The sequence below is a fragment of the Erinaceus europaeus genome, chromosome 15 (genome assembly GCF_950295315.1).
Source record: "Erinaceus europaeus chromosome 15, mEriEur2.1, whole genome shotgun sequence".
In the NCBI taxonomy this organism is placed as follows: Eukaryota; Metazoa; Chordata; class Mammalia; order Eulipotyphla; family Erinaceidae; genus Erinaceus; species Erinaceus europaeus.
In genome coordinates this window covers 49752427-49778939 of record NC_080176.1, presented here as the reverse complement: position 1 = coordinate 49778939, position 26513 = coordinate 49752427, and the positions used below count along the sequence as shown (strand labels likewise).

The 26513-nt window shown below is 40.7% G+C and overlaps 1 protein-coding gene across 6 annotated transcripts in view; it reads right to left on the bottom strand.

Moving 5' to 3' along the window:
* Nucleotides 1-420: 420 nt before the first annotated feature.
* SLC39A6 (solute carrier family 39 member 6) overlaps nucleotides 421-26513 on the bottom strand; it is a 35418-nt gene continuing 9325 nt past the window's right edge. For 4 of the 6 annotated variants that reach the window (XM_060173704.1, XM_060173705.1, XM_016195005.2 and 1 more), the window contains 7 exons: nucleotides 25483-25652; nucleotides 20587-20805; nucleotides 12643-12748; nucleotides 8602-8979; nucleotides 5620-5700; nucleotides 3804-3994; nucleotides 421-1695 (listed from right to left, as the gene is read on the bottom strand). In XM_060173704.1, coding sequence (XP_060029687.1) covers nucleotides 1543-1695; nucleotides 3804-3994; nucleotides 5620-5700; nucleotides 8602-8979; nucleotides 12643-12748; nucleotides 20587-20805; nucleotides 25483-25652 — 1298 coding nt within the window. In that variant the 3' untranslated portion in view covers nucleotides 421-1542. The remainder of the gene's footprint in view (nucleotides 1696-3803; nucleotides 3995-5619; nucleotides 5701-8601; nucleotides 8980-12642; nucleotides 12749-20586; nucleotides 20806-25482; nucleotides 25653-26513) is intronic. The other 2 variants (XM_016195006.2, XM_060173706.1) reach the window with 2 other exon arrangements.

Sequence of the window (26513 nt, the reverse complement as noted above, 5' to 3'; positions counted from 1 at the left end):
ACAGGGCTGGGGAGGCAGCAGAAAGGTTATGCAAAAGATTTTCATACCTGAGTTTTAAATGTTCCACATTCAGTCTCCAGCACCACCAGAAGCCAGAGGTGAGCAGTACTTTGGTATAAAACAAAAAACACCCAAACCAACAACAATCATATAAGCATCTATGAATGTGATAAATTAACGTGTTCTATACATATAAAATCAAAATGTCACACGGCAAATGTACTGTAACTACACACAGTTGACAGCTATGAGAGAATGCTGGCTGGAAGAGCGCTGAGCGTGCACGCCTGAGGCTCCCAGCTCAATCCCAAGCACCATATGTGCCCGAATCCCACTCTGGCTTCTCCTGCTCATGAAACTCTCAAATGTAACAAACAGTTTAAAGAATGGCCAGGATGGCAAAAACAAACAAGCTGGACGTGTGATATCAAGCTGACAAATGGGAATTTATTTGGCAGAAAAGCAACATCTAGAGAATGCCACAGAGAGCCCTAGTATGTCTAAGAACTATATGTAAAAATGACAAGTGATCATGACGACTCTGAAGCACTGACAGCACGGTGCTTTCTGGACCTAAGGAGTCAAATGACACTCAGTGTGGTTCTAATGTCCTTATACACCTCACAGTCCAACTTGACTTACATCTGGCAAACCAGATAACCAGAACACATCTAATTACAGAACTTTTTTTTCTTTTCTTTTCTTTTCTTTTCTTTTCTTTTTGTGTGTGAAACAAAACGTGGTAATACTCAATTCTCCTGACAATACATAAATTTACTCATCCGGAAAATCTCCACACAGATAATTCTAACTATTCCAATTTCTTGGACAAGTGCTATATTGCTTGAATTCAGTAAACAGAATTAGACAACTTTTTTTCTGTTTGTTTATGCAAACAACATATACAATGTAACAGTAAAAAGTACTCACTGTAGTCTTACTGGGACATTAATACTGACTAAAATGTTCGTGTAAAATGTATGACCTTACTAATTTTGTTGTCATTTCAACCTCAAAACTCAACTCTATTTTATTTCTACTGCAATAGTTTTCTGATGTTCAAATAGAGGAAACCTATGCCTTCTCAATTCTTGCAAATTCTTCTTTTTCCTTAGCCTGAATTTAATTTGAGATTTATCAGTATTTTTGACTTAATGAACATTCTTACTCCTCTATACCAGAAGTTCTTCAGAGGTTTAAACTCCGTCATGGCAATTACTTTATTACGTTAATTGTAGAAAAGTACTAAAGACATTTCTTCCTGACAGAACATGTCATGACAAGTCTCTTGTTTATACAATAAACTGGTAACATTGGTAAAGTACACACATAGTTTATGTTCCCAAAATAGAATAACTTAAATATCAAAACGTACCTTTATGTCACCACTATAACTGAACTTCTAAGCATAACAAATGTCAATTTTTAATATAAAAATCACAGTTCACTAGACTGTCACAGCATATACACTCTCACCTCCCTATGACCTATTCAAACTCTAGACAGCATCATTTATATGCTACAAGAACGTTTGTAACCTAATTAGAAATTTATGCGGAACACAATTTTATGTTCAAATACGGAGATAAGCAACATAATTCCAAAGCCCAAAAGTATTCCAGCGTTCTGTAAAAAGAAATAACCCCAGCGACTACATCCATGGTCACTCGCATCATTGTGCAGCATCTCAGGTACCTTAAAGAGGAAAAGGAACAGCCTTTGTTAGGATTAGAAACTGTAGTTTAATCACCAGTGATTATTCAGTTTACTCAGCTAGCCAAAGGTTATTTAACAGATACAACTGTAAAATAAAGTTATATTGATTACCCTGATTTTACGGCCTGTGCATGAACCAAATCTAACAGGAACCTGAGCTGCAGTTCAGAGAAACAGCAACCTGACAGTCTACATGTTAGTGACAACACTGCCTGGGTCATCATCATCTTTTTATTTTGGTCATCTTCTGGGTTTCACTACTCTAGGCTGGCTTTTTTTTTTTTTTTTCCCAGATAGAAAGAGGGATGAAAGACAGCAGAAGGAAAGACAGTACAGCAGCAAGGCTTACTCCAGTACAGTGAATGTTGGGCAGGAACCTGGGTAGTATACATGACAAAACAAATGCACAACCTCCGGGGAGACAACATAATGGTTCTGCAAAAGACCTTTATGCCTGAGGCTCTGAGCTCCCAGGTTCAATCTCTAGCACCACCATAAACCTGAACTGAGCAGTGCTTTGGTCTTTTCTCTTGTGTCTATCTCTCTGTATATCTCTCACCCTCTTATTAAAATAAAATAATTTTTAAAATTTATTTTTATATTTATTTTCCCTTTTGTTGCCCTTGTTGTTTTAAAATAAAATAAAATTTAATTATTCAGGTAGTCTTGCCAGCCTACTGGCTGGGATTTCTTTCTTTCTTTTTTTAAGGTGATTTTTAAAATATTTATTTATTTATTTTTAAATAATTTTATTTATCCATGAGAAAGATAGGAGGAGATAAAGAACCAGTCATCACTCTGGTACATGTGCTGCAGGGGATCAAACTCAGGACCTCATGCTTGAGAATCCAGTGCCTTAGCCACTGCGCCACCTTCTGGACCACTATTTATTTATTTTCCCTTTTGTTGCCCTTGCTGTTTTTTATTGTTGGTGTAGTTATTATTGTTGTTGTCGCTGTTGGATAGGACAGAGAGAAATGGAGAGAGGAGGGGAAGACAGAGAGGGGGAAGAGAAAGATAGACACCTGCAGACCTACTTCACTGCCTCTGAAGCAACTCCCCTGCAGGTGGGGAGCCGGGGGCTTGAACCGGGATCCTTAGGCTGGTCCTTGCGCTTTGCGCCACGTGCGCTTAAACCGATGCGCTACCACCCAACTCCCTGGCTGGGATTTTTATGTAGACCTTCCGACCGACCGACCTTCCTTCCTTCCTTCCTTCCTTCCTTCCTTCCTTCCTTCCTCCCTCCCTCCCTTCCTTCCTTCCTCCCTCCCCCTCTTCCTTTCTTTCTTTTTTTGTCTTCAGGATTATCACTGGGGCTTGGTGCCTGCACTATGAATCCACTGCTTCTGGAGGCTATTTTTTCCCTTTTGTTGCCCTTGTTGTTTATCATTGTTGTTATTATTATTACTAATAATACTCACTAAGCAGGACAAAGACGTGGTTGGAATCAACAATCTCAAGTGTTAGGTTCTAAAGGACCTATTTTTTATAGAGTATCTTTTTAAATATAGAATTATTTCTGATTACTGTCACATTTAATTACTTTAGTAGTGTCGTTTTATTTTTTGATAGACATAAAGGCAGAGAGAGAGAGGCAGCGAGACCATAGCACCAAAGCTTCCTGCAGTGCAGTAGGGCTTGACTGTTGTGCACAAGACAAAGAGGCAAACTATCCAAATGTCCCGTCTAACTTCTTTTTTCTTCATTTCATTTCATTTCTTTGATAGAAGAGAGAGAAATTGAGAGGAAAAGGGAAAATAGAATGAGAGACTTCTGCAACACTGTAGAGGATTTAAATGTTGCGTTTAAAAGTTAGGTGTCATTGAACATTTCTCAACTCTAACTTTTTAAATTTATTTAGGATAGAGACAGAGAGAAATGGAGAGGGAAGGGCAAACAGAGGAGAGAGGTGAGAAAGATACCTGCAGCACTGCTTCACTAGTTGCAAAGCTTCCTCCCTGCAGGTGGGGGGGCCAGGGACTTGAACTCTGGTACTTGCACACTGGAATGTGTGTTCAACCGCCCAGCTCCCAACATTTCCCTATTTTATACTCATCAACACTGTACCTTGACTTGTATAAACTTACCATGTCAACCAGAGCAACATACATGAATAAGCCGGCAGTCAGTGCAAAAATCCACATAGAGACATTTTCAGCATAATGACCAATGAAGATCCCTGTTGCCATTCCCAGATAGGCCAGCATTGCTGACAGAGCATTATAAAGAACAGCCTGCTTTACAGTCATGCCAGCCTTGAGTAAGACAGCAAAGTCACCTTTAACAGGGAGCAAAACAGGGACAAAGGAATTGAAGCATCATTCAAGATGTATTCCCAAAAGTTCACAGAGATTTAAGAACATTCTCCTATTTCATGAGGAAAAAAAATGAAGTGAAGATTTACTCAGGGAGGTGGTGCAGTGGATAAAGCACTGAATTCTCAAGCAGGAGATCCTTAGTTCAATCCCTGGTAGCACATGTACCAGGGTGATGACTAGTTCTCTCTCTCTCTCTCTCCTCCTATCTTCATGAATAAATAAGTAAAATCTTGAAAAAAAAAAGATTTACTCAGGGTTGGGTCAGGGAGGTTCATCTAGGAGGATACCTACTTTGCTGTCTCCAGTGACCTTATAGTTGATCATAAAGAAGGACGTGGAGAATACGCATGAAATGGCAGGTAAAATAATAGTAATAATAATAAAGGTGACATGTAATAAAGATCTAAGGAGTTTAACATCCTGTTCATAAAGGAGGACAAAGTAGGTTAAGATAGGAATATTTAAGAGAACCTCATGAACCAGAGATGAGGTACCTTAAATGGTAGGATGCACGTCAAAGGAACACAAATAAAAACAGACAAATGTTTATACAAAGAGAAAGAGGGGTGGAGGGGGCCAGGTGATGTTGCTCCTGGTTGAAAGCATCTATTACAAAGAACAAGGACCCAGGTTCAAGTTCCCAGTCCCCACCTGCAGAGGCACATTTCACAAGTGGTGAAGCATTACTGTAGGTGTCTCTTTTTCCCTCTCAATCTCCTCTTTCCCTCTTGATTTCTTTCATTCTTTCTGTCTTTATCCAATAAATAAATATAAAAAGAAAAACAGGAAATGGGGATATAGTTCAATGGGTAGAGTACCTGCCTTGCCATGTATACAGTCTGGGTTTAAGCCCTGATACCAGGTGTATGAGGTCCAGGGTCTGTTATCTGATTTTTTCTTCTTCTTCTTCTTCTTTTTTTTTTTTTGTCTCCAGGGTTATATCTGAGGCTTAGTGCTGGCACTATGAAGCCACAGCTCCTGGAGGCCATTCCCCCATCCCTGCCATACTGTATTCAATAGGACAGAAAGAATTTGAGAGGAGTGGGAAGACAGAGAGGCAGAGATAAAGACACCTGCAGACCTGCTTCACTGCTTGTGAAACATCCCCTTTGCAGGGGCTCCCAACCTGGGTCCTTGTGCATATACTATGTACACTTAACCAGGTGCACCACTGCCCCCCTGACTCTGTTATTTGAAAAACAAAGACATGAACTGGGGTCTAAACAACTTAGGATGTTTTAAATCTGAGTGACAAAGAGCAACATTCAAAAAACACTCATCTACTTCCTCCTTCTTCAGTTCTGTGAGTCTGCCAACTTTTTCTCTATTGTTGGCAGATTATTCCTATGGCCTTACTCATATTGTATGGAGATGAGGCTCACTGATGCCATTTAATGCCAGCACAGGAAAATACTTGGTAGGGGAAGAATGGGGGGGGGGAGATACCTTAGTACCCCACTGTGTACCCATATACATAATACACAGTAGCAGAACTTTGGCTGGAAACAAACTTATGCACCAGTAGAACAGAAAGCCAGATAGCCGATAGACTTCAGAGAACATACTGCTGATTAGGCTCTCTTACCTAATTCATGAGGCAGCTCATGACAAAACACAGCAACAGAAGTACTCAAGCCACTTGACAAGCCTTCAGTAAAAGCAGCACCTGTGTAAAAGCCAATCAGAATAAGTTTGGATATAACATCTTGTGGATGTTCTTCTAAAAATTTGTTAGTATACAAAATCATATGAAATAAATTCTATTCTGGCTGTGTCTAATTTTTAGTTTCCCGGCTCCACTGTGTATCTATATTATAAATAATCTTAAGATTATGTTCAATTATGTTTAAATTTCCCAAAGGAGCATAAAAAGGTTATGATTAAGAAACAGAGAACGACCAGCTGAATTTTTTTAGATAGAGACACACACAGCAGAGATGCACAGATAGAGAGAGATATCCAGTAAGAGACCACAGCGCCAAAACTTCCTTCAATGCAATGGGAGTTGGGCTCACGGCAGAACAATACACTATCCAAGTGAGCTATTTCACTGGCCCATGAATTTTTTCTTAGAGGTCTTAATATTATTTTTTACACAGAGAGATAAAAGGTGTTGGGAAAAAGAGATAGCATAAAGGTTTTGCATACCCTTTATGCTATCTCTTTTTCCCAACACCTTTTATGACAACAGCTCTGAGGTTTCAGGCTATCTTGACCAATAAAAAGCAAGAACTGAGCAGTGTTCTGTTGTGTCTATATTTATCTCTCTCTGGAAAATTGCTAAGTAAACTTCAGTACCATGAAATGTGCCTGCTTTCTCATGTGCATGAGCCAGGTTCAAATCCAGCTCCCAACACTAGAGGAACCTTAGTGCCATCATATCTTTCTTCCTTTTTTTTGCCTACAGGGTTATCACTAGGCACTATGAATCCACTGCTCCTTGGAAGCCGGAGGCTCCGAAGTTCCAGGTTCAATCCCAACACCCACCCACCCATATCATAAACCAGAATTGAACCAGAGTTGGTTTTTTTTTTTTTAAAATTGTTCCCCCCCCATAATCATTATATGCTGTTTCTCCAGCTCTGATCTGATTACCTTTTACAAAGAACTGCAACACATGAAACATTGACTTCAACATATAACCCAATGTAAAAGTTTCAGGGAAAAAAACCTCAACAGTCAAGAGTGAAAAGTGCTTCACAGATTTCAGAATAATTAACTATGGGAGGCCAGGCAGTGGCACATTTGGTTAAGTATGCACATTACAGTGCACAAGCACCCGGGATCAAGCCCCTGGTCCCCACCTGCAGGAGGAAAGCTTCCCGAGTGATAAAGTAGAGCTGAGGTTTTTTTTTTTTTTTTTTTTTAAACTAGAGCACAATTTAGCTCTGGCTTATGGTGCGGGAGATTGAACTTGGGATCTGGGAGCCTCAGGCAAGAGAGTCTATGCTATCTTCCCCCCACCCAAGCTGCAGGTGTCTTTTTGTCTCTGGTGTCTTTCTGTCTCTTTTCCTATCTTCCACTCCCCTTTCAATTTCTGTCTCTATCCAAAAAAAAAAAAAAAAATTAACTATGTATTGATACTCGAATACATTCATTCTTTTTTAGAGTCAAAGGCAAATAGTGCCCCTTTTGAAAGCAAATGCATTGGGGCTGAGAGGTACTGCAGATAAAGAACTCTCAAGCAAAGTTGGATCCTCAGCATTGTATGTCAGAGTGATACTCTGTTGTACCTCTCTTCTGCTCTCAGATCACTGCTCAGCTCTGGTTTATGGTGGAGCAGGTGACCGAATCTGGGACATCTGATATTTCAGGTATGGGAGTTTTTTGCATAACCATTAGATATCTCCCCCACCTGATGGTTTGTTCTCTTTGCCTTCCTCATTAATAAGTCTACACACACACACACACACACACACACACACACAAACACAACTTAAACACTGTGAATGACTGAGCATTGTACTTCCTCCTTTGTCACTATGCTTTGCAAAGTATACAGAGGAGAGGTGCTACCTAGGTTGCTAGGGAGTCAAGGATAGGACTACTTTAGTTGGTCTAAAAAACTACAAGTCTCCTTGGGCAAGTGGATTCCCTTTGCCAGGTTTCAGTTATCTCATTTGTAATTATGATTCCTCCCAGCATGAAGTCACTAACATTTCTTTTTTCTTAATTTTTATTTATTTATTCCCTTTTGTTGCCCTTGTTGTTTCTTTTTATTATTGTAGTTACTACTGTTGTTGTTGTTGTATAGGACAGAGAGAAATGGAGAGAGGAGGGGAAGACAGAGAGGCCGAGAGAAAGATAGACACCTGCAGACCTGCTTCACTGCTTGTAAAGCGACTCCCCTGCAGGTGGGGAGCTGGGGCTCGAACCTGTATCCATATTCTTGCGCTTTGCCTGCTGTGCTACTGCTGTACTCCCATCACTAACATTTCTAAGTATTACAGTATCTCTCAATTGTGGCATAATCTAATAGCAAAATCTCTACAGTTCTTCAGATAGTTTGGTAATTTAACCTACCTGGTATATAAATACTTCTTTAACATAAAAATCATAGCAACATTCTTAAAGATTTATTCATGTTCGGGGGTGGGTTCAGGTCCTGGAAAAGGATGGCAGAGGACCCAGTATGGGATTGTATTGTTATGTGGAAAACTGGGAAATGTTATGCATGTACAAACTATTGTATTTACTGTTGACTGTAAAACATTAATCCCTCGGGAGGTGGGCAGTAGCATAACAGGTTAAGTGCGCGTGGCGCAAAGCACAAGGACTGGCCTAAGGATCCTGGTATGTCATTACCAAAAGAAGAAATATTTAGAGAATCAGGCCCCAAACCTGGGGTTCAATCCCCAGCACCACCTGATGCCAGAGTTGAGCAGGAATCTAAGTCTGTGTCTGTCTGTCTCTCTCTCCTCCCTCAAATACCAATAAATTGAAAATTAAATTTATAAAGAAATAAATTAATGACCTTATTAAAATTAAACAATGGTAACACCAGACTGATAACCTAACATGACACTTGCAAAGCCAGCCAACAAGCACCAAAGAAGCAGAAGTATACCGATCGCCAGGCCGTCGCTGAAGTTGTGCAGGCCGTCACCCATGATCACCATCCAGGCCAATGTCGCGATGCCGGCGTCTTTCAGCTCCTCCCGAGAGTATCGTTGACTGTGACTGTGGGGATGGTGATTCTGGTGGTGATGGTGATGCAGAATGTGATGGTAGTCATGGTGGTGGTGGATAAGGTCATCAGACTGGCCAAGAGTATCATGAAAGTGCGAGTGGCATTTGTTCTTGCACCCTCGGGGCACATACTCATTGTAGACTTCCTGCGGATGAGCATGAGCTATCATGACCTCTTCTTCTTCCAAAATTGCTGGCTGCTGAGAATCAAAGTGGGAGGGTTCTTGTGTGTCAGCTTGTAAATAGCCTTCTGGACCTAAGTGTAAATAGAAAACTTAAGTTAAAAGGGTTTGTTGATGTGTGTGGACACATTTCAAACATTCCCAAACAAGCCAACAAAAGATTTTATTGTTGTAACAAAATGAGGCAACTCTCTCAGAGACATTGGTGAAGGACATCAACAGGTTTTAAAAGCAATTCCTGGGGGTTGGGCGGTAGCGCAGTGGGTTAAGTGCATGTGGCGCAAAGTGCAAGGACTGGATCCCAGTTGGAGCCCTTGGCTCCCCACCTGCAGGGCGTCGCTTCACATGTGGTGAAACAGATCTGCAGGTGTCTGTCTTTCTCCTCCCGTCTCCCCATCTCTCTTGATTTCTCTCTGTGCTGTCCAACAACAACAACAGCAATAACAACAACAACAAAAACAAAGATAACAACAAGGGTAACAAAATGGGAAAAAATGGCCTTCAGGAGCAGTGGATTCGTAGTGCATGCACTGAGCCCCAGTAATAACCCTGGAGGCAAAAAAAAAAAATCCTTTTTACCCTCCCTCCCTTCTGGATTGAGAGAAACAGAGAGGGCAAGAGAGGCAGACACCGAGAGAGAAACAGAGACACCTACAGCCCTACTTTACCACTTGTGAACCTTCCTCCCTGTAGGTGGGGCCCAGGGGCTTGAACCTGGGCCCTTAACCACTGTAACACTGCATACTCCCAGGTGCACTACTACCCAGTCCTGAACATCAATAGGTTTTATTGACCGGAAATTCAAGCATCTCACGTATTTAAAATGGAACTTAAGTGTATTCCACCAAAATAAAGGACTCGGGGCAGGGGGCGGCTTTCAGGTCCTGGTCCATGATATAAGATGGTGGAGGAAGAGAACGTAGGATGGAGGTGAGTGCTTCACAGATAACTGAGGAATTTTTTTTTTTAATTCACTTTTGTTGTCCTTGTTGTTTTATTGTTGTAGTTATTATTGTTGTTATTAATGTCGTTATTGTTGGATAGGACAGAGAGAAATGGAGAGGAGGGGAAGACAGAGAGGGGAAGAGACTCTTCTGGGGGCTCGAATTGGATCCTTACGACGGCCCTTGCGCTTTGTGCCATGTGCGCTTAACCCGCTGCGCTACCACCCAACCTCCACTGAGGAATTTTTTATACATGTATCGAAAATTGCATTTACTGAAAACCATTAATCCCAATAAAAAGATAAATGGAGCTTAAACACTAACTAATAACTATCTCCCAAATGTTCCTCTAATTTCTTCTGCTTTTCTACATTAAAAAAAATTATCACTGGGGCTGGGCAGTGGTACACCTATCTAACTGCACACGTTAACATGCCCAAAGACCCAGGTTCGAGCCCTTGAAGCAGGGCTGCAGGTGTCTCTCTCTCTCTCTCTTTCCAATATTAATATTTATTTTGGATACAGAGAAATCTAGAGGGAAGACACGGAGAGAAAGAGAGACACTTGCGCACTACTTCATCACTTATGAAGCTCTCCCTGCAGGTGAGGCCTCTCTCCTTCTCTATCCCCCTCCCTTCTTAATTTCCCTCTGTCCTATCAAACTAAACAAAGGTAAAAAATTATCATTGCGGGAGTAGGGGTGTAGTGCAGTGGGTTAAGCACAGGTGGCGCCAAGTGCAAGGACTGGTGTAAGGATCTCGGTTTGAGCTCCAGACTCCCCACCTGCAGGGAGGTTGCTTCACAGGCGGTGAAGCAGGTCTACAGGTGTCTTTCTCTTCCCCTCTGTCTTCCCCGTCTTTCTCTAATTCTCTCTGTCCTATCCAACAACAACGGCATTAATAGCAACAATAATAACTACAACAATAAAAAACAACAAGGACAACAAAAAGGAATAAACAAACATATTTTTTAAAATTAACATTGCTATTTCTGTGCCACTGGGCCTTGTACATGTCTTATTCCCTATCCCTGGGTCAACCTTTTCATTCATTTTATTTCTGATAAGGTGGGGGGCGGGGAGAGGAGGAGAGAGGAGAGAAAAGGAGAAACACCAAAGCACTGCTCCACCATCTATGGAGTTTTCCCTGGTACCACTCATGGTGTTTCCGTGGGATGCAGGAACTCAAACTTGTGCATATTAAAGTGTGAGCTTTACTTGGTGAGCTATCTCCAGGCCTCCTTCCTACATTAAATTTATTTTTTTTAATTGAGAGAGATGAGAGAGAGAGAGAGAAGGAGGGAGAGAGAGAGAGAGAGAGGGAGGGAGAGAGAGAGAGAGGATATCTAAGCATCGCTCTGGTACATGTTCTCTACTAGGAATTGATCTCAACCTTAAGCTTGAACCCTATGTTTTATTTATTTATTTATTTTGTAAAAACTTGTTTTTTAAAAACCGTTTTATCTTTATTTATTGGATAGACACAGCCAGAAACTGAGAGGGAAGGGGGAGATAGGGAGAGAGACAGAAAGAGACACCTGCAACTCTGCTCCACCACTCATGTTTTCCCCCTGCAGGTGGGGACCAGGGGCTCTTGCGCACTGTAATGTGTACACTTAACCAGGTGTGCCACCACCAGGCCCCAATTCAATGCTTTATCAACTGTGCCAACTCCTGGACCACTCTCATCCCTACATTTTGAAAGATGACCTTTCCCCCGAGTATAAAAAGGGCATACATTTTTTTTAACATAACTTATTTTATTTATTTATTTATTCCTTCAGGGTTATCGCTGAGGCTTGGTTCTGGCACTATGAATCCACTGCCCCTGGTGACTATTTTTCATTTTTTCATTGGATAGGACAGAGAAATTGAGAGAGGAGGGGAGATAGAGAGAGCAAAGACAGACACCTGCAGACCTGCTTCACTGCTTGTGAAGTGCCCCACTCCCGCAGGTGGGGAGCTGGGGACTTGAACCTGGATCCTTACACGGGTCCTTGTGCTTCGTACTATGTGCACTTAATCCAGTGCATCACCACCCAGATCCCTACATGTTTTTTAAAAATATTTCATTTAAGATAAAGAATTTGGGGCTGGGTGGTGGAGCACCTGGTCAAGTGCAGATGTTACAGTGCACAAGTACCCAGGCTTAAACCCCAAGTCCCAAGTGTGCATGGAGAAAGCTTCACAAGTAGAGAAGCAGGGTTGCAGGTGTCTGTCTCTCTCCCCTTCCTCTTAATTTCTAGATATCTCTAGCCAATAAATAAATAAAGATTTTTTAAAAAAAGAAATACGTATGAACTTATTCTCGAATGATTTAAGATACAAATGGGCTGAGAAGACAGCCTAATGGTTATACAAAAAGCCTTTCATACCCGAGGCACTAAAGGTCCCAGGTTCAATACCCTGCACCACCTTAAGCCAGAGCTGAGCAGTGCTCTGGTAAAAAAAAAAAAAAAAAAAAAAAAATTACAAACAACTTGCTGGTAATTAAAAAAATTATGAGATACTGTATTATGTATATTTAAAAGGGGGTTGGGGAGCTAGCATAATAGTTATGCAAAATGATGTTCATTCCTGAGGCTCCAAGGTCCCAGGTTCAATCCCTGGGAATACCATAATAAGTGACAGCTGAGCAGTGCTCTGGGTCTCTCTTTATCTTTCTCTCTCATTAAATTAAAATACATAGACTTCTTTTTTTTTTTTTTAAACGTTGCATCTTTTTCAGACAGTCTACATTGCCTACTAGAGCACTGAAGTCTTAGCAGTCCCCAGACTCATCCGTAAGGACTTACGGTCATCCGCATCTGCTTTCTCTTCATTCGTGGAGAGCTGAGATTCATACTTGGACAACTGCTTCTTAATCTCCACATCATCATCATTTTCTGGCTTTTTCTGATTCTAAAAGCATAAGTGAAACAATACTTTAAAACAGCCAATTTGCGTATGCATAGTTTTAAATGAACATTTAAAATATTTCATAGAAAAAGACAATACAAATTTCATAGAAGAAGACAAAAGAGCAATTGATTTTTTTTCTGGAACAAAAATCACCTAAGGGCAGAGCCTGCATATATGCCTAGTAGTGCCGTTCAGGTGCAGTAACTATTCGAAAAGATGAAGAATTAATGCTTCAGTAATGTGAAATTTAGAAAAACCAAACACTCACTTTTGCAAAGATCCCCAAGGTTGTCTACTTTTTTAAAAAACTATTTTATTTATTTATTTATGAGAAATACAGGAAGAGAGAAAGAAATACATGTCACTCTGGTACATGTGCTGTCGGGGACTGAACTCAGGACCTCATGCTTGAGAGTCCAGCGCTTTATCCACTACGCCACCTGGACCACTCTACTCTACTCTACTCTTTATGTATTTGTTTATGTATTTTTGCCTCCAAAGTTATCACTGGGACTCAGTGCCTGCACTATAAATTCACTGCTCCTGGAGGTTATTTTTTTCCCTTTTGTTGCCCTTGTTATCATTGTTGTTATTATTATTACTGTCAGTGTTGTTGGATAGGATAGAGAGAAATGGAGAGAGGAGGGGAAGACAAGAGAGGGGGAGAGAAAGCTAGACACCTGCAGACTTGCTTCACCACCTGTGAAGAGACCCCACTACTTTATTCATATAATAGCAACAACTTCAACACATACCCAAGACGTTCCAATGAATCAGAATGTGGGTATGCATGACCACAGAATGTGAGCTCAGATCTACAGGGATGCAGAGGTCACATAGGCTCCTAAGCTGAATATGGGCCCCAGATCACATCAAATCGATGGGGTTTACAGTCAACAATATTTATACACCTTTCCCATATTTGGGAGCTACTCTCTTCCCTGATCCAGCTTTCTGGTCCTTTTTCCAGTCATGACATCATCTCCCCAGACAATAACTTGGATCCACCTGCACATCGTATTTCAGGCTCGGGAAAAAAACAAAACAAAACAAAACAAAACAAAACAAAACAACAACTAGTATAGCCACAGGCCCTTTGGAATATAACTAAAATATGCCTACCAGCTATCTACAAAATGGAGGACCCCCCAACTCTTCATCTGCACTATTCCAGCCTTTAGGTTCATGACTGGTCAACAATTTGTTTGGCTCTGTATATTAAGTCTCTTTTCAGCACCAGGTTCCAGATGCTAGCATGATGCCAACCAGACTTACCTGGACAGACAACCCCACCAATGTGTCCTGGAGCTCTGATTCCCCAGAGCCCCACCCCACTAGGGAAAGAGAGAGAGGCTGGGAGTATGGGTCGACCTGTCAATGTCCACGTTCAGTTGGGAAGCAATTACAGAAGCCAGACCTTCCACCTTCTGCATCCCACAATGACCTTGGGTCCATACTCCCAGAGGGTTAAAGAATAGGAAAGCTATCAGGGGAGGGGATGGGATGGGATACGGAGTTCTGGTGGTGGGAATTGTGTGGAGCTGTACCCCCCTGAATGTTTTCTGTCATTGTTTTCTTTTTATTAATATATATATATATATATATGTATATATATATACATATATATATATATATATATATATATATATATGAATGTGGCTATGAACAAAATTCCCAGGTGATTCCATACACACATTCAAAGTGAGCTCAGATTCCCGTCACCACCATAAACCAGAGCTGAGTAGTGCTCTGGAAAAAAAAAAAAAGAAAAAGAAAATCCCTCTGTGTTTTTTAGACACCAACTCTCCACCCCCAACTCCCCGGCTGCTCATGCTTTTTAGAACTTAAAACAGTGTGGTGACTCAAATAAGCATATGTTATTAAAGCCAATGGAGATTCTTTGTAATAAAGCAACACTGAGAAGATTTTCTTTTTCCTTTTTTATTGCCAGCAGGATTATCACTAGGGGTTGGTGCCTGCACAACTAGTCTACTATTTCTGGTGTCAATTTTTCCTTTTTTGTCTTTATTTGATAGGACAGATAAAAAAGGAGAGGGGAGGGGAGGATAGAGAGGGAGAGTGAAAGAGAAACACCTGCAGACCTGCTTCACTACTTGTAAAGTTTCCCCTCTACAGGCAGGGGGTAGGGGTTCGAACCTGGGTCTTCAAGCATGCTAATGTGTGCACTTCACCAAGTGAGCTACCATCCAGTCCTGACAAGACTTTTTTCTTGTGGCTGAGTGATAGCACAGCAGGTTAAGTGTACATGGTGCAAAGTGCAAGGACCGGAGTAAGGATCTCAGTTTGAGCCCCCTGACTCCCCCACCTGCAGGGGTTTCGTTTCACAGGCAGTAAAGCAGGTCTACAGGTTTATCTATCTTTCTCTCCCCCCTCTGTCTTCCCCATCTCTCTCCATTACTCTTTGTCCTATCCAACAACAATAAACAAGGGCAACAGAATGGGAAAAACAGCCTCCAGGAGCAGTGGATTCATAGTGCAGGCACTGAGTCCCAGCGATAACCCTGGAGACCATAAAAAAAAAACAAAACTTTTTTTTTCTTTTCTTTTTTTTTTTTAGGAACTTTAAACTTTATTCTGGAAAACTGAGAACATCCACATGTTTAGAGTCCATATGGGAGAGACAGAGAAAAAGAGAGTATTTTCACATGTTGTCAGACTCACATGGGCAGAGCCTGGCAAGATTTTCTTTTAAAATAAATTCCTACTAGTTTTGAGTCTATCACTGGATTTTTTTAGCCACCTAAATATCATACTTGATATACTGTCCCTTTTCCCTTGGGCAATGTCTCTCTGGAATGATTTCTTTTTTTTCTTTTTTATTTTTTTTATATTTATTTATTTTCCCTTTTGTTGCCCTTGTTTTTTATTGTTGTTGTTATTGATGTCATCATTGTTAGATAGGACAGAGAGAAATGGAGAGAGGAGGGGAAGACAGAGACGGGAGAGAAAGATAGACTTGCTTCACCACCTGTGAAGTGACTCCCCTGCAGGTGGGGAGCCAGGGGCTCAAACCAGGACCCTTACTCTGGTCTTTTGAGCTTTGCACCACGTGCGCTTAACCCGCTGGGCTACCGCCCGACTCCCCTAGAATGATTTCTTTTGTAAGCTGTAAGGACATAAAATGTTGCTAGGCCAAATGCTGACAACAGAACATGAAAGAAAAGGTTCATGTTCTCTGTTCTCATTATCATCTACAGGGAGGGAGGCTTTACCAAGATAAGAATTATACAATTCTTTGCTTGTAAATCCTTGGCTATACAATACAGTAATTTTTTTTTGATACTTTTTATAACAAAAACCAACCAAACAAACAAAAAAAACCAAGAGAGGGCTAGGAGTGTGTATCACAAGTTTTCTTGAAAAAATGATTATTCATTCCAATCCCTAAGAGATGAGTGTGCTGAAGACAGTGGTGGTGGTGGGGGGGGAGGCAGCATTCCAGGCAGAAAGCATAGTGCGTGGGAGGGTCCCAGAGCAGGAAGGCCAGCCTCACCCCAAGTGGAAGGTGTGCATGTGGCTGGGGTCTGGCAGGCCACAGTAAAGGAGTGGATAGAGGAGACAGACGACCCAAGTCATATTTAGAACTTTGAATTCTGTCTTCAAAGCAATAACAAGTGACTGAAGGAAGGATTTTTACATCATGGTGTACAATCTCTTTAAGATTTCATTAAAGAAAAACGTAATTCCACTCTGAGTTGGACTGGGAGAAGAAAATGATGTATACAGGACAATTAGGAGAAAACTGCTATGTTGCAGGTGTGATAAACATCCTTGGACAGGGATGAACAATAAAGAAAAAGTAATAGTAATAGCAAGACTCTTGATATATATATTTAATAAAAATAGGTTGGGACCAGGAGACAGCACAGCAACTATGCAAAAGTCTTTCATTCCTGAGGATTGGAGTCCAGGTTGTTTTTTTTCCCACCTATTTTGTGACTTTATTTTTTTGAGAGTTTGTCTGGAAAAGAAATGTTTGCATTTGAACGTTGTGTTGAAATTTTTTTTTAAAAATTATTTTTAATATTTATTTATTCCCTTTTGTTGCCTTTGTTGTTTTATTGTTGTAGTTATTTCTGTTGTTGTTATTGATGTCGTCATTGGATAGAACAGAGAGAAATGGAGAGAGGAGGGAAAGACAGAGAGGGGGAGAGAAAGACACCTGCAGACCTGCTTCATCGCCTGTGAAGCAATTCCCCTGCAGGTGGAGAGACGGGCTCGAACCGGGATCCTTACGCTGGCCCTTGTGCTTTGTGCCACCTGCGCTTAACCCACTGTGCTACTGCCCGACTCCCGAAGTCCAGGTTTTATCCCTTGTACCACCACAAGCCAGAATTGAGTGGAGCTCTGGCAAAGAGAACAAGAAAAGGAAAATAAGGATGGAAATGTCACTAATGACTCTTGGCTTTCCAGCATAAGCAGTAATATAAGATCTTGGGGCTGAGTGGTGGTGCATGTTACCATGGACAAGGTCCCAAGTTTGAGCCCTGGATCCCCACCTATATGGGGAAAGTTTGAGAGTAGTGAAGCAGAAGTACAAGTGTCTCTTTTTCTTCCTATCTCCCCCTTTCTTTTCGATTTCTGACAGTCTCTACCAAATAAATAAAAACATAAAAATAGAAAGTCAAAGACCTAACCGTAATTTGTACAGTTTTTTCAGGTTGACATATATGGCAGGTTGCCAGGGCTTTACCACCCTAGGCTGACGTTTCCAGAGCCAGAGAGACACCGCAGCACCAAAGCTCCCCTCAGTTTGATGGGGATTAGGCTCAAGCCTGGATCACAAACACGACAAAACAGGTACTTTTTCCCAGGTCAGTTATCATGCTGGTCCTATTGTTATTATTACTACTATTTATTTTTTAAAGCTAAGAACAAGTAAATGAAACATTAAAAAAGTAGGAAAGATCTTCACATCAGTACAAGTGAAGTAACTAGGACCTCAAGAACATTTTAAGAAGGCTTCCTAGATTAAGAATGAGTAAGTGCGGGAGTCGGGCTGTAGCGCAGCAGGTTAAGCGCAGGTGGCGCAAAGCACAAGGCCCGGCATAAGGATCCCAGTTCGAACCCCGGCTCCCCACCTGCAGGGGAGTCGCTTCACAGGCGGTGAAGCAGGTCTGCAGGTGTCTGTCTTTCTCTCCTCCTCTCTGTCTTCCCCTCCTCTCTCCATTTCTCTCTGTCCTATCCAACAACGACAACAACAATAACTACAACAATAAAACAAGGGCAACAAAAGGGAATAAACAAATAAAATAAATATTTAAAAAAAAAAAAAAGAATGAGTAAGTGCATTGCACCAAAGTAAAGGACTCTGGGGAGAGAAGGGTCCAGGTCCTAGAGGATGAGGTTGGAGGAGAACATAGGCAGGGGTTTAAGAGTGTTTTGCAGAAAACTGAGAAATGTTACATATGTACCAACTTCTGTATGAACTGCCAATTGTAAACCATTAATCCCCACAATAAAGAAAATGAATAAGCTAGGCCTGTTATACTTTTTCCTTCTAAATTTAGGTCCAGTAGAGACTACATTTTTGCTCTGTGAGATGTTAGTGAATATAAATCTGTGAGGACAAATATTACAGGATGGAGCAGATTTTCCTGTTCACACATGCTTTCCTCCAGTATATATCCTGTGACCTCCATACTCAGCAGCAAGAACTGACCGTCAAGTTTTCAAACCTCCTCATGCCAGTTACACTTGGTATTGCAATTGCACAATGTAATTACATATATGCTCCAACTATGAAATGATGCTAACCAGTCATGTCCATGAAAATTTAAGATGAATGCTTTAGAAAGCTTCAGAGACAAGTTGTTGAATCAAAGCAACCACTATATATATATTTTTTAATATAATTCCCAAAACTAGAGTCCACATGAAAATAGCTTTTAAGTAGGTAACCTCATATTCAAGTTTAGCTATAGAAAAGAAAAAAGATAAAAGAATTTCAACTCAAAGAAAATCTTGGTCAACAACAAACAACCAGATTATAGGTACGGTTTTAGTTAAAATGTCCTGATGGCCTTGCTTTTACTAAGAGCCCCCACTTGGACAGTTTTAGGACAGACTTGCCCAACCACAAAGATGAGGCAGACAACCAAGAGTTGTCAAGAGGTATGTCAAAAGAATTTTTTTTTTTTTTAAACCAGAGCACTGCTCAGCTCTAGTTTATGATGGGGCAGGGACAGAACCTGGGACTTCGGAGCCTCAGGCATGAGAATCTCTTTGCGTAACCATTATGCTACTAGTTAAACAATATAACCTTAATCATAACTAATAATAAATATTGGCAGTATACCCATAACATACATACTTATATATATTTAATGGATACAATGACTTTGAGGATACGTATACAGTCACGAAACTCTCATGACTATCAATCATAATCCCAATATATCTGTCTCTCAGGTTATGCTTGTGTGTTGTTTGAACGTTATTTTATTTATTTATTTATTCCCTTTTGTTACCCTTGTTTTTTATTGTAGCTATTATTGATGCTGTTATTGATATCATCGTTGCTGGAAAGGACAGAGAGAAATGGAGAGAGGAGAGTAAGACAGAGAGGGGGAGAGAAAGATAAGACACCTGCAGACCTGCTTCACAGTTTGTGAAGCGACTCTCTTGCAGGTGGGGAGCTGGGGCTCAAATCGTGATCATTCCGCTGGTCCTTGAGCTTTGTGCCACGTGCGCTTAACCCACTGCACTACCACCTGACTCCCTCGAACGTTATTTTAAATGGCCCTCCTTGCCTTTCTAATACTGAAGACAGAAAACTCTGAAATTATCAATATAGAACTGCTCTACATGACAGCTATTGCCTCTGGGAGCAAAATGGATGAAAGAAAACTACATGCCATGGACTGCCAGAAATCCATCCAGAAAACTACTTTACTATTTTTTCCAAGACTGTATTTTTTTTTTTTTTGCCTCCAGGGTTATTGCTGGGGCTCGGTGCCTGTACTACGAATCCACTGCTCCTGGAGGCAATCTTGTTTTCATTGTTGTTTTTAATTTTTTAAAACATTTTAAAAATATTTATTTATTTATTCCCTTTTGTTGCCCTTGTTTTATTGTTGTAGTTATTACTGGTAGTTATTGATGTCATCGTTGTTGGGTAAGACAGAGAGAAATGGAGAGAGCAGGGGAAGACAGAGGGGGAGAGAAAGATAAGACACCTGCAGACCTGCTTCACAGTTTGTGAAGCGACTCCTCTGCAGGTGGGGAGCCAGGGGCTCAAACCGGGATTCTTATGCTGGTCCTTGTGCTGTGCACCATCTGTGCTTAACCTGCTGCGCTACCGCCCGACTCCCACTGTTGTTGTTATTATTTGATATTGTTGCTGCTGCTGTTGTTGTTGGATAGAGAGAAATTAAGAGAGGAGGGGAAGACAGAGAGGGGGAGAGAAAGATGCCTGCAGACCTGCTTCACTGCTTATGAAGTGAACCCCCTTGCAGGTGGGGAACTGGGGGATCAAACAGGAATCCTTATGGTGGTCCCTGTGCCTCGCATTATGTGCACTTAATCTGGTGCACCACTACCTGGCCCCACTATTTTTAAACATTTGTGATAATAGTGGTTTTACAAGATTGCAAGATTACAATTCTACACCACACCCACCACCAAAGTTCTGTGCCTCTACAGTTCCAACAATAACCACTATAATTCTCACAAAAGTTTTATGCATTTCAGTTCTCTGGATTCCACATGAGTGAAACCATCTGGTAGTTGTAGAGACCTCCTTTAAATAAATGTCTTAAACATAGTATAAATTTAGTTTATATATATATATATATATATATTTTTTTTTTTTTTACCTTTTTCTTCTTATCTTTAAATTGCTTGATCAATGTGAGTACATGTTCAACAAGAAACATGAAATACAAGCCTCCTAGAGCTGTCAGACCTTTCCATGTAGAATCAAAATAGGTGCTTTCTTCTATATTTGGAGAAGACAGATGGCTGAAAAGTGGCCCTCTCTTCATTTCTATTGTTGGCTCTTCATGGTTGTGGCTGTGATGGTGACTTGCATGAGACTGAAGACAAAATAATATGGATTTCATAAATTAGTTTTACACATACCAGAAAAATTTACTTTTTTTAATTTAATTTTTGTTAATATGTCCAGATTTGGGACCATTCAGATTTAGACAACAGAATACTTCAGAGCTGAGAGGAAGTTTAGGATATGAACAATAGGCAGCTAGTTATGCAAAGCTTAATGTGTATACATTGTACTAAGGCATTCAGCAGAGAGGACCTTGTTTATTGTAAAAAATATATGTGTATAGCGGAGGGTAGATACCATAATGGTTATGCAGAGACTCTCGTGCCTGAGGCTGCAAAGTCCTAGGTTCAATCCCCCGCATCACCATATGCCAGGGCTGAGCTGTGCTCTGGTTTAAAAAATATGTGTGTGTGTATGTGTGTATGTGTGTGTGTGTGTATAGGCACAAGGCGGTGGCACCTCCAGTTAAATGTACACATTACAGTGTCCAAGGACCAGGGTTCAAGCTCCTGGTTCATCTCCCTTGCTCTTAAAAGAGGAAAGATTTGTAAGTGGTGAAGCAGTGCTGCAGGTCTCTCTCTCTCTCCTATTTAGTTATTTAGTATGCATGTATTGCATATATATATATGTTATATATTATATATAATATACAACATATATAAATAAATAAGAACTTGAGAACAAAGAAGAAAATAGGAAGGGAGTGAAGAGAGAGATAGAGACTTGCAGCACTGCTTCACCACTTATGAAGCTTCCCCATGCAGGTGGGGACCAGAGACTTGAAACTGGGTCCTTGTGCTCTGTAGTATGAGCACTCACCCAGGGGTGCTAACGACGGTCTCTTTCTCCCATTTCCCTCTAGCATTATCTCTGATTCTATCCAAACAAAACCAAAATAAAACAGATAGGCTTGTTTGTGTGTACATACACATGTATATATACATCCACATATATATGTTTAAAACATTTAATTTTATTACATATAAGTTTCACATAAGATTAAAAAAAGAGAGAGAGACCCCCACACCTATGGACATCTAATCTTTGACTAAGGGGCCCAGACTATTCAATGGGGAAAGCAGAGTCTCTTCAACAAATGGTGTTGGAAACAATGGGTTGAAACATGCAGAAGAATGAAACTGAACCACTGTATTTCACCAAATACAAAAGTAAATTAAAAGTGGATCAAGGACTTGGATGTTAGACCACAAACTATCAGATACTTAGAAGAAAATATTGGCAGGACTCTTTTCCGCATAATTTAAAGACATCTTCAATGAAATGAAACAAATTACAAAGAAGACTAAGGCAAGTATAAACCTATGGGACTACATCAAAGTAAAAAGCTTCTTCACAGCAAAAGAAACTACTACCCAAACCAAGAGACCCCTCACAGAAAGGGAGAGGATCTTTACATGCCATACATCAGACAAGAGTTTAATAACCAACATATATAAAGAGCTTGCCAGACTCAACAACAAGACAACAAATAACCCCATCCAAAAATGGGGGGAGGACTTGGACAGAATATTCACCACAGAAGAGATCCAAAAGGCCGAGAGACACATGAAAAAATGCTCCAAGTCTCTGATTGTCAGAGAAATGCAAATCAAGAGAACAAAGAGATATCACTTCACTCCTGTGAGAATGTCATACATCAGAAAAGGTAACAGCAGCAAATGCTGGAGAGGGTGTGGGGTCAAAGGAACCCTCCTACACTGCTGGTGGGAATGTCAATTGGTCCAACCTCTGTGGAGAACAGTCTGGAGAACTCTCAGAAGGCTAGAAATGGACCTACCCTAGGATCCTGCAATTCCTCTCCTGGGGATATATCCTAAGGAACCCAACATATCCATCCAAAAAGATCTCTGTACACATATGTTCTTGGCCCCACAATTTGTAATATCCAAAACCTGGAAGCTACCCAGATGTCCAACAACAGATGAGTGGCTGAGCAAGTTGTGGTATATATACACAATGGAATACTACTCAGCTGTTAAAAATGGTGACTTCACTGTTTTCAGCCAATCTTGGATGGACCTTGAAAAAAATCATGTTAAGTGAAATAAGTCAGAAACAGAAGGATGAATATGGGATAATCTTACTCTCAGGCAGAAGTTGAAAAACAAGATCAGAAAAGAAAACACAAGTCGAACCTGAAATGGAACTGGCGTATTGCACCAAAGTAAAAGACTCTGGGGTGGGGGTGGGTGGGGAGATTACAGGTCCAAGAAGGATTCAGAGGACCTAGTAGGGGTTGTATTGTTATATGGGAAACTGGGGAATGTTATGCATGTACAAACTATTGTACTTACTGTTGAATGTAAAACATTAATTCCCCCCCCAAAAAAAATCAGAAAAAAAAAAAAAAGCTGGGAAAGGACAGGTGTTGGCGAGGTTGTAGGGAAAGGGGACTGCTCCACTGCTGGTGGGAATGCAGACTGGGGCAGCCCCTGTAAAAAAAAAAAAAAGCCCAAATTATGAGGTTAATATGCTTGAAACATGCCAATCTATGCAGTAGTCTCAGCAGGTATGTGAGGTCCAGGATATGAGGTTTACTCACAGAGGTGAGGATGGGGATAGGGTCGTTGTACTGCAGGGTACAATCAGCCTGCACTGGTTTGTGCATCAGATACCCTGAAACAACTGCCATCTGGAGGCTAGGTAACTCATCAGAAGAAAATACTTTTTCGGGAGTAGGGCAGTAGCGTGGCGGGTAAAGCACATGAGACGCAGAGCGCAAAGACCGGCATAAGGATCCCGGTTTGAGCCTCTGGCTCCCCACCTACAGTGGAGTTGCTTCACAGGCGGTGAAGCAGGTCAGCAGGTGTCTGTCTTTCTCTCCCCCTCTCTGTCTTCCCCATCTCTCTCCATTTCTCTCTGTCCTATCCAACAACAACGACATCAATAAGAACAACAGTAATAACTACAAGAATAAAACAAGGGCAACAAAAAGGAAAATAAATAAATGAATAAATACTGAAAAAATTAAAAAAAAACAAAGTACTTTTTCTTGAATATAGGATGATCTCACTCTCAGGCCGAAGTTGAAAAACAAGATTAGGAAAGAAAACACAAGTCGAACCTGAAATGGAATTGGCGTATTACACCAAAGTAAAAGACTCTGGGGTGGTTGGGTGGGTGGGGAGAATACAGGTCCATGAAAGATGATGAATGACATAGTGGGGGTTGTATTGTTAAATGGGAATCTGGGGAATGTTATGCATGTACAAACTGTTGTATTTACTGTTGAATATAAAACATTAATTCCCCAATAAAGAAATAAATTTAAAAAAAAAGTACTTTTTCTTTCACTACCACATGGAACATGATGAGGTATGCAGTGCTCTAGGGATGGACTTATTATTTGTTTATTTACTTATCTTTGCTTCAGAAATAGAAAGTGAAAGAGCTTCCTTCAGTGCAGTGGGGGTTGGGCTCAAACCAGGCTTGCACGCATGGCAGAGCAGTCTACTGCCCAGATAAGCTATTTCTCTAGGCCCATCTAGTAGGAATTTTAAAGATACTTTAACAAACTTGTCTTACTTAAGAATCTACTCATGACATAATATAGATCTTAGAATATACACAAATAGTAAACTATGATGAGAAACAGGTTTCTTGGGTGGATGTCATATTTTTTTTTCTAAATTTAAGATTTCTTAATTTATGAGAAAGATAGAAACAGAACCAGAGTATCATAATCCAGGAGGGGGGTGCAGTAGACAAAACACTGGATTCCTAAGAATGAGGTCCTGAGTTCTATCCTCGGCAGCACATGTACCAGAATGGGTCGGGCGGTAGCACAGTGGGTTAAGTGCAGGTGGTGCAAAGCACAAGGACTGGCCTAAGGATCTACCTGCAGAGGAGTGGCTTCACAAGTGGTGAAGCAGGTTGGCAGGTGTCTTTCTCTCCCCCTCTGTATTCCCCATCTCTCTCTATTTCTCTTTGTCCTATCCAACAATGACGACATCAATAACAACAACAATAATAACTACAGCATTAAAAAAACATGGGCAACAAAAGGGAAAATAAATAAATATTAAAAAAATAAGGCTGCTAGAAGCAGCAGATTTCTTGACCAGGCACCAACTCCAGCAATCACATTAGTGTCAAGACATTAAAACAAAACAAAAACTAAAAAACCTAATGAACATATAGTAAGATCTAACACAAAAACACAGCCTTAAACTGCCAAATATAGTTTAAAATCCCTTCCTCTACATCAAATTTTGTCCCCCCCCCCCCACTTCGGGTTGATGTCTCGTCTCTTTTTTTTCTCTCTCATAAGTAAATCTTAAAAAAAAAAAAAAAGAAAGCTCAATATTTGTGACATGGGATGTGGTGCAGAGGGTAGAGCATCTGACCTGTAAGCATGAGTTCCTGAGTTCAACTCTTGGCATAGCAAGTGCCAGTGATGCTTTTCTTTTCTCACCAAAAAATAGATTTTTTTTTTTTTAAAAGCCTAGCTCATGCTTGAGCTAGATTTGGAGACAGAGGAGTCTCAGAATTATTAGCCTCCTGACAAAACTATTTTCTACTCACAAATACTCGGCTTTCAAGTGGTGAACAGCAAACCTTGGCCCTGGGTAACACTTTTATAAATAAATCAGTACAAAGAAATCCATTATAAACCCTGTGTGAGTGTGTTGATCCTGACTGCTGGAGAACAAACACACTAATGTCATAAAATCACTGTACTTACATGCGGGAGGAGGTGTAAAAAAGCATCACCACTCAATGTCCCAACAGCCAATGCCACAAGGAAACTTAGGAGAAATTTGAAAAACACCCGATTCATGAGAGGCACTAAGATGACACCCAGCAAAGACAGGAAGCTGATGATGGAAATGGCTATGAAGCCACCGACCCAGGCTGTCGAACAGAGTAAAAGAAAAGTCATACAACTGATACATTTTTAAATAAGCAATTTTCAAGTAGACTTAAGCAATCTGTAAAAGGAGGAAAGGTATAGAAATACAAACTCGGTGGACTAGGACTGTAGTAACAGTGATCACCAAGAAAACCTGTTGCTCCCTCACATGAACAATCTAACAAAACTTTCCTGATAAAAAGCCTGTCTAGTGAGCCGGGCAGTAGAGCATTAGGGTGAACGTGCACATATTACCATGGACCCAGGTTCAAGCCCTTGCTCCCCACCTACAGGTAGGTACTTTACAAGTCATAAAGCAGGTATGCAGGTGTCTATATTTCTCTCATTCTCTATCTCAATTTCTTTCTGTCCTAGCCAATAAAACAGAAAGTAAAAACCACAACCATTAAGATATCTACCCTCCCCACCTGCATGGGATTCCCTTCATAGGTGGTGAAGCAGGTCTGCAGGTGTCTATCTTTCCCCCTCTGTCTTCCCCTCCTCTCTCCATTTCTCTCTGTCCAATCCAACAACGATGACAACAAAATAACTACAATAATAAAACAACAAGGGCAACAAATGGAAATAAATAAATAAATATATAAAAAAAGATATCTTCCCTGCCTAGAGCAATTACTTGTTTGCTCTAGATTCTGAGCAGTGCATTTCTACACTACAGCAGAGCTTATTCTACTTCAATTAATGACTATCACAGAATTAGGCTCACAAACAGGAGAGGGCTTTGATTTTCTTCCAATTCAGTGTGAAACAAAAAAGACTAAAATTCAAATGACCCTAATACTTCCTGTGGGGGATAGTGGTTGGGTGGTGGCTCACCTGCTTATACATATATAGTATGAAAC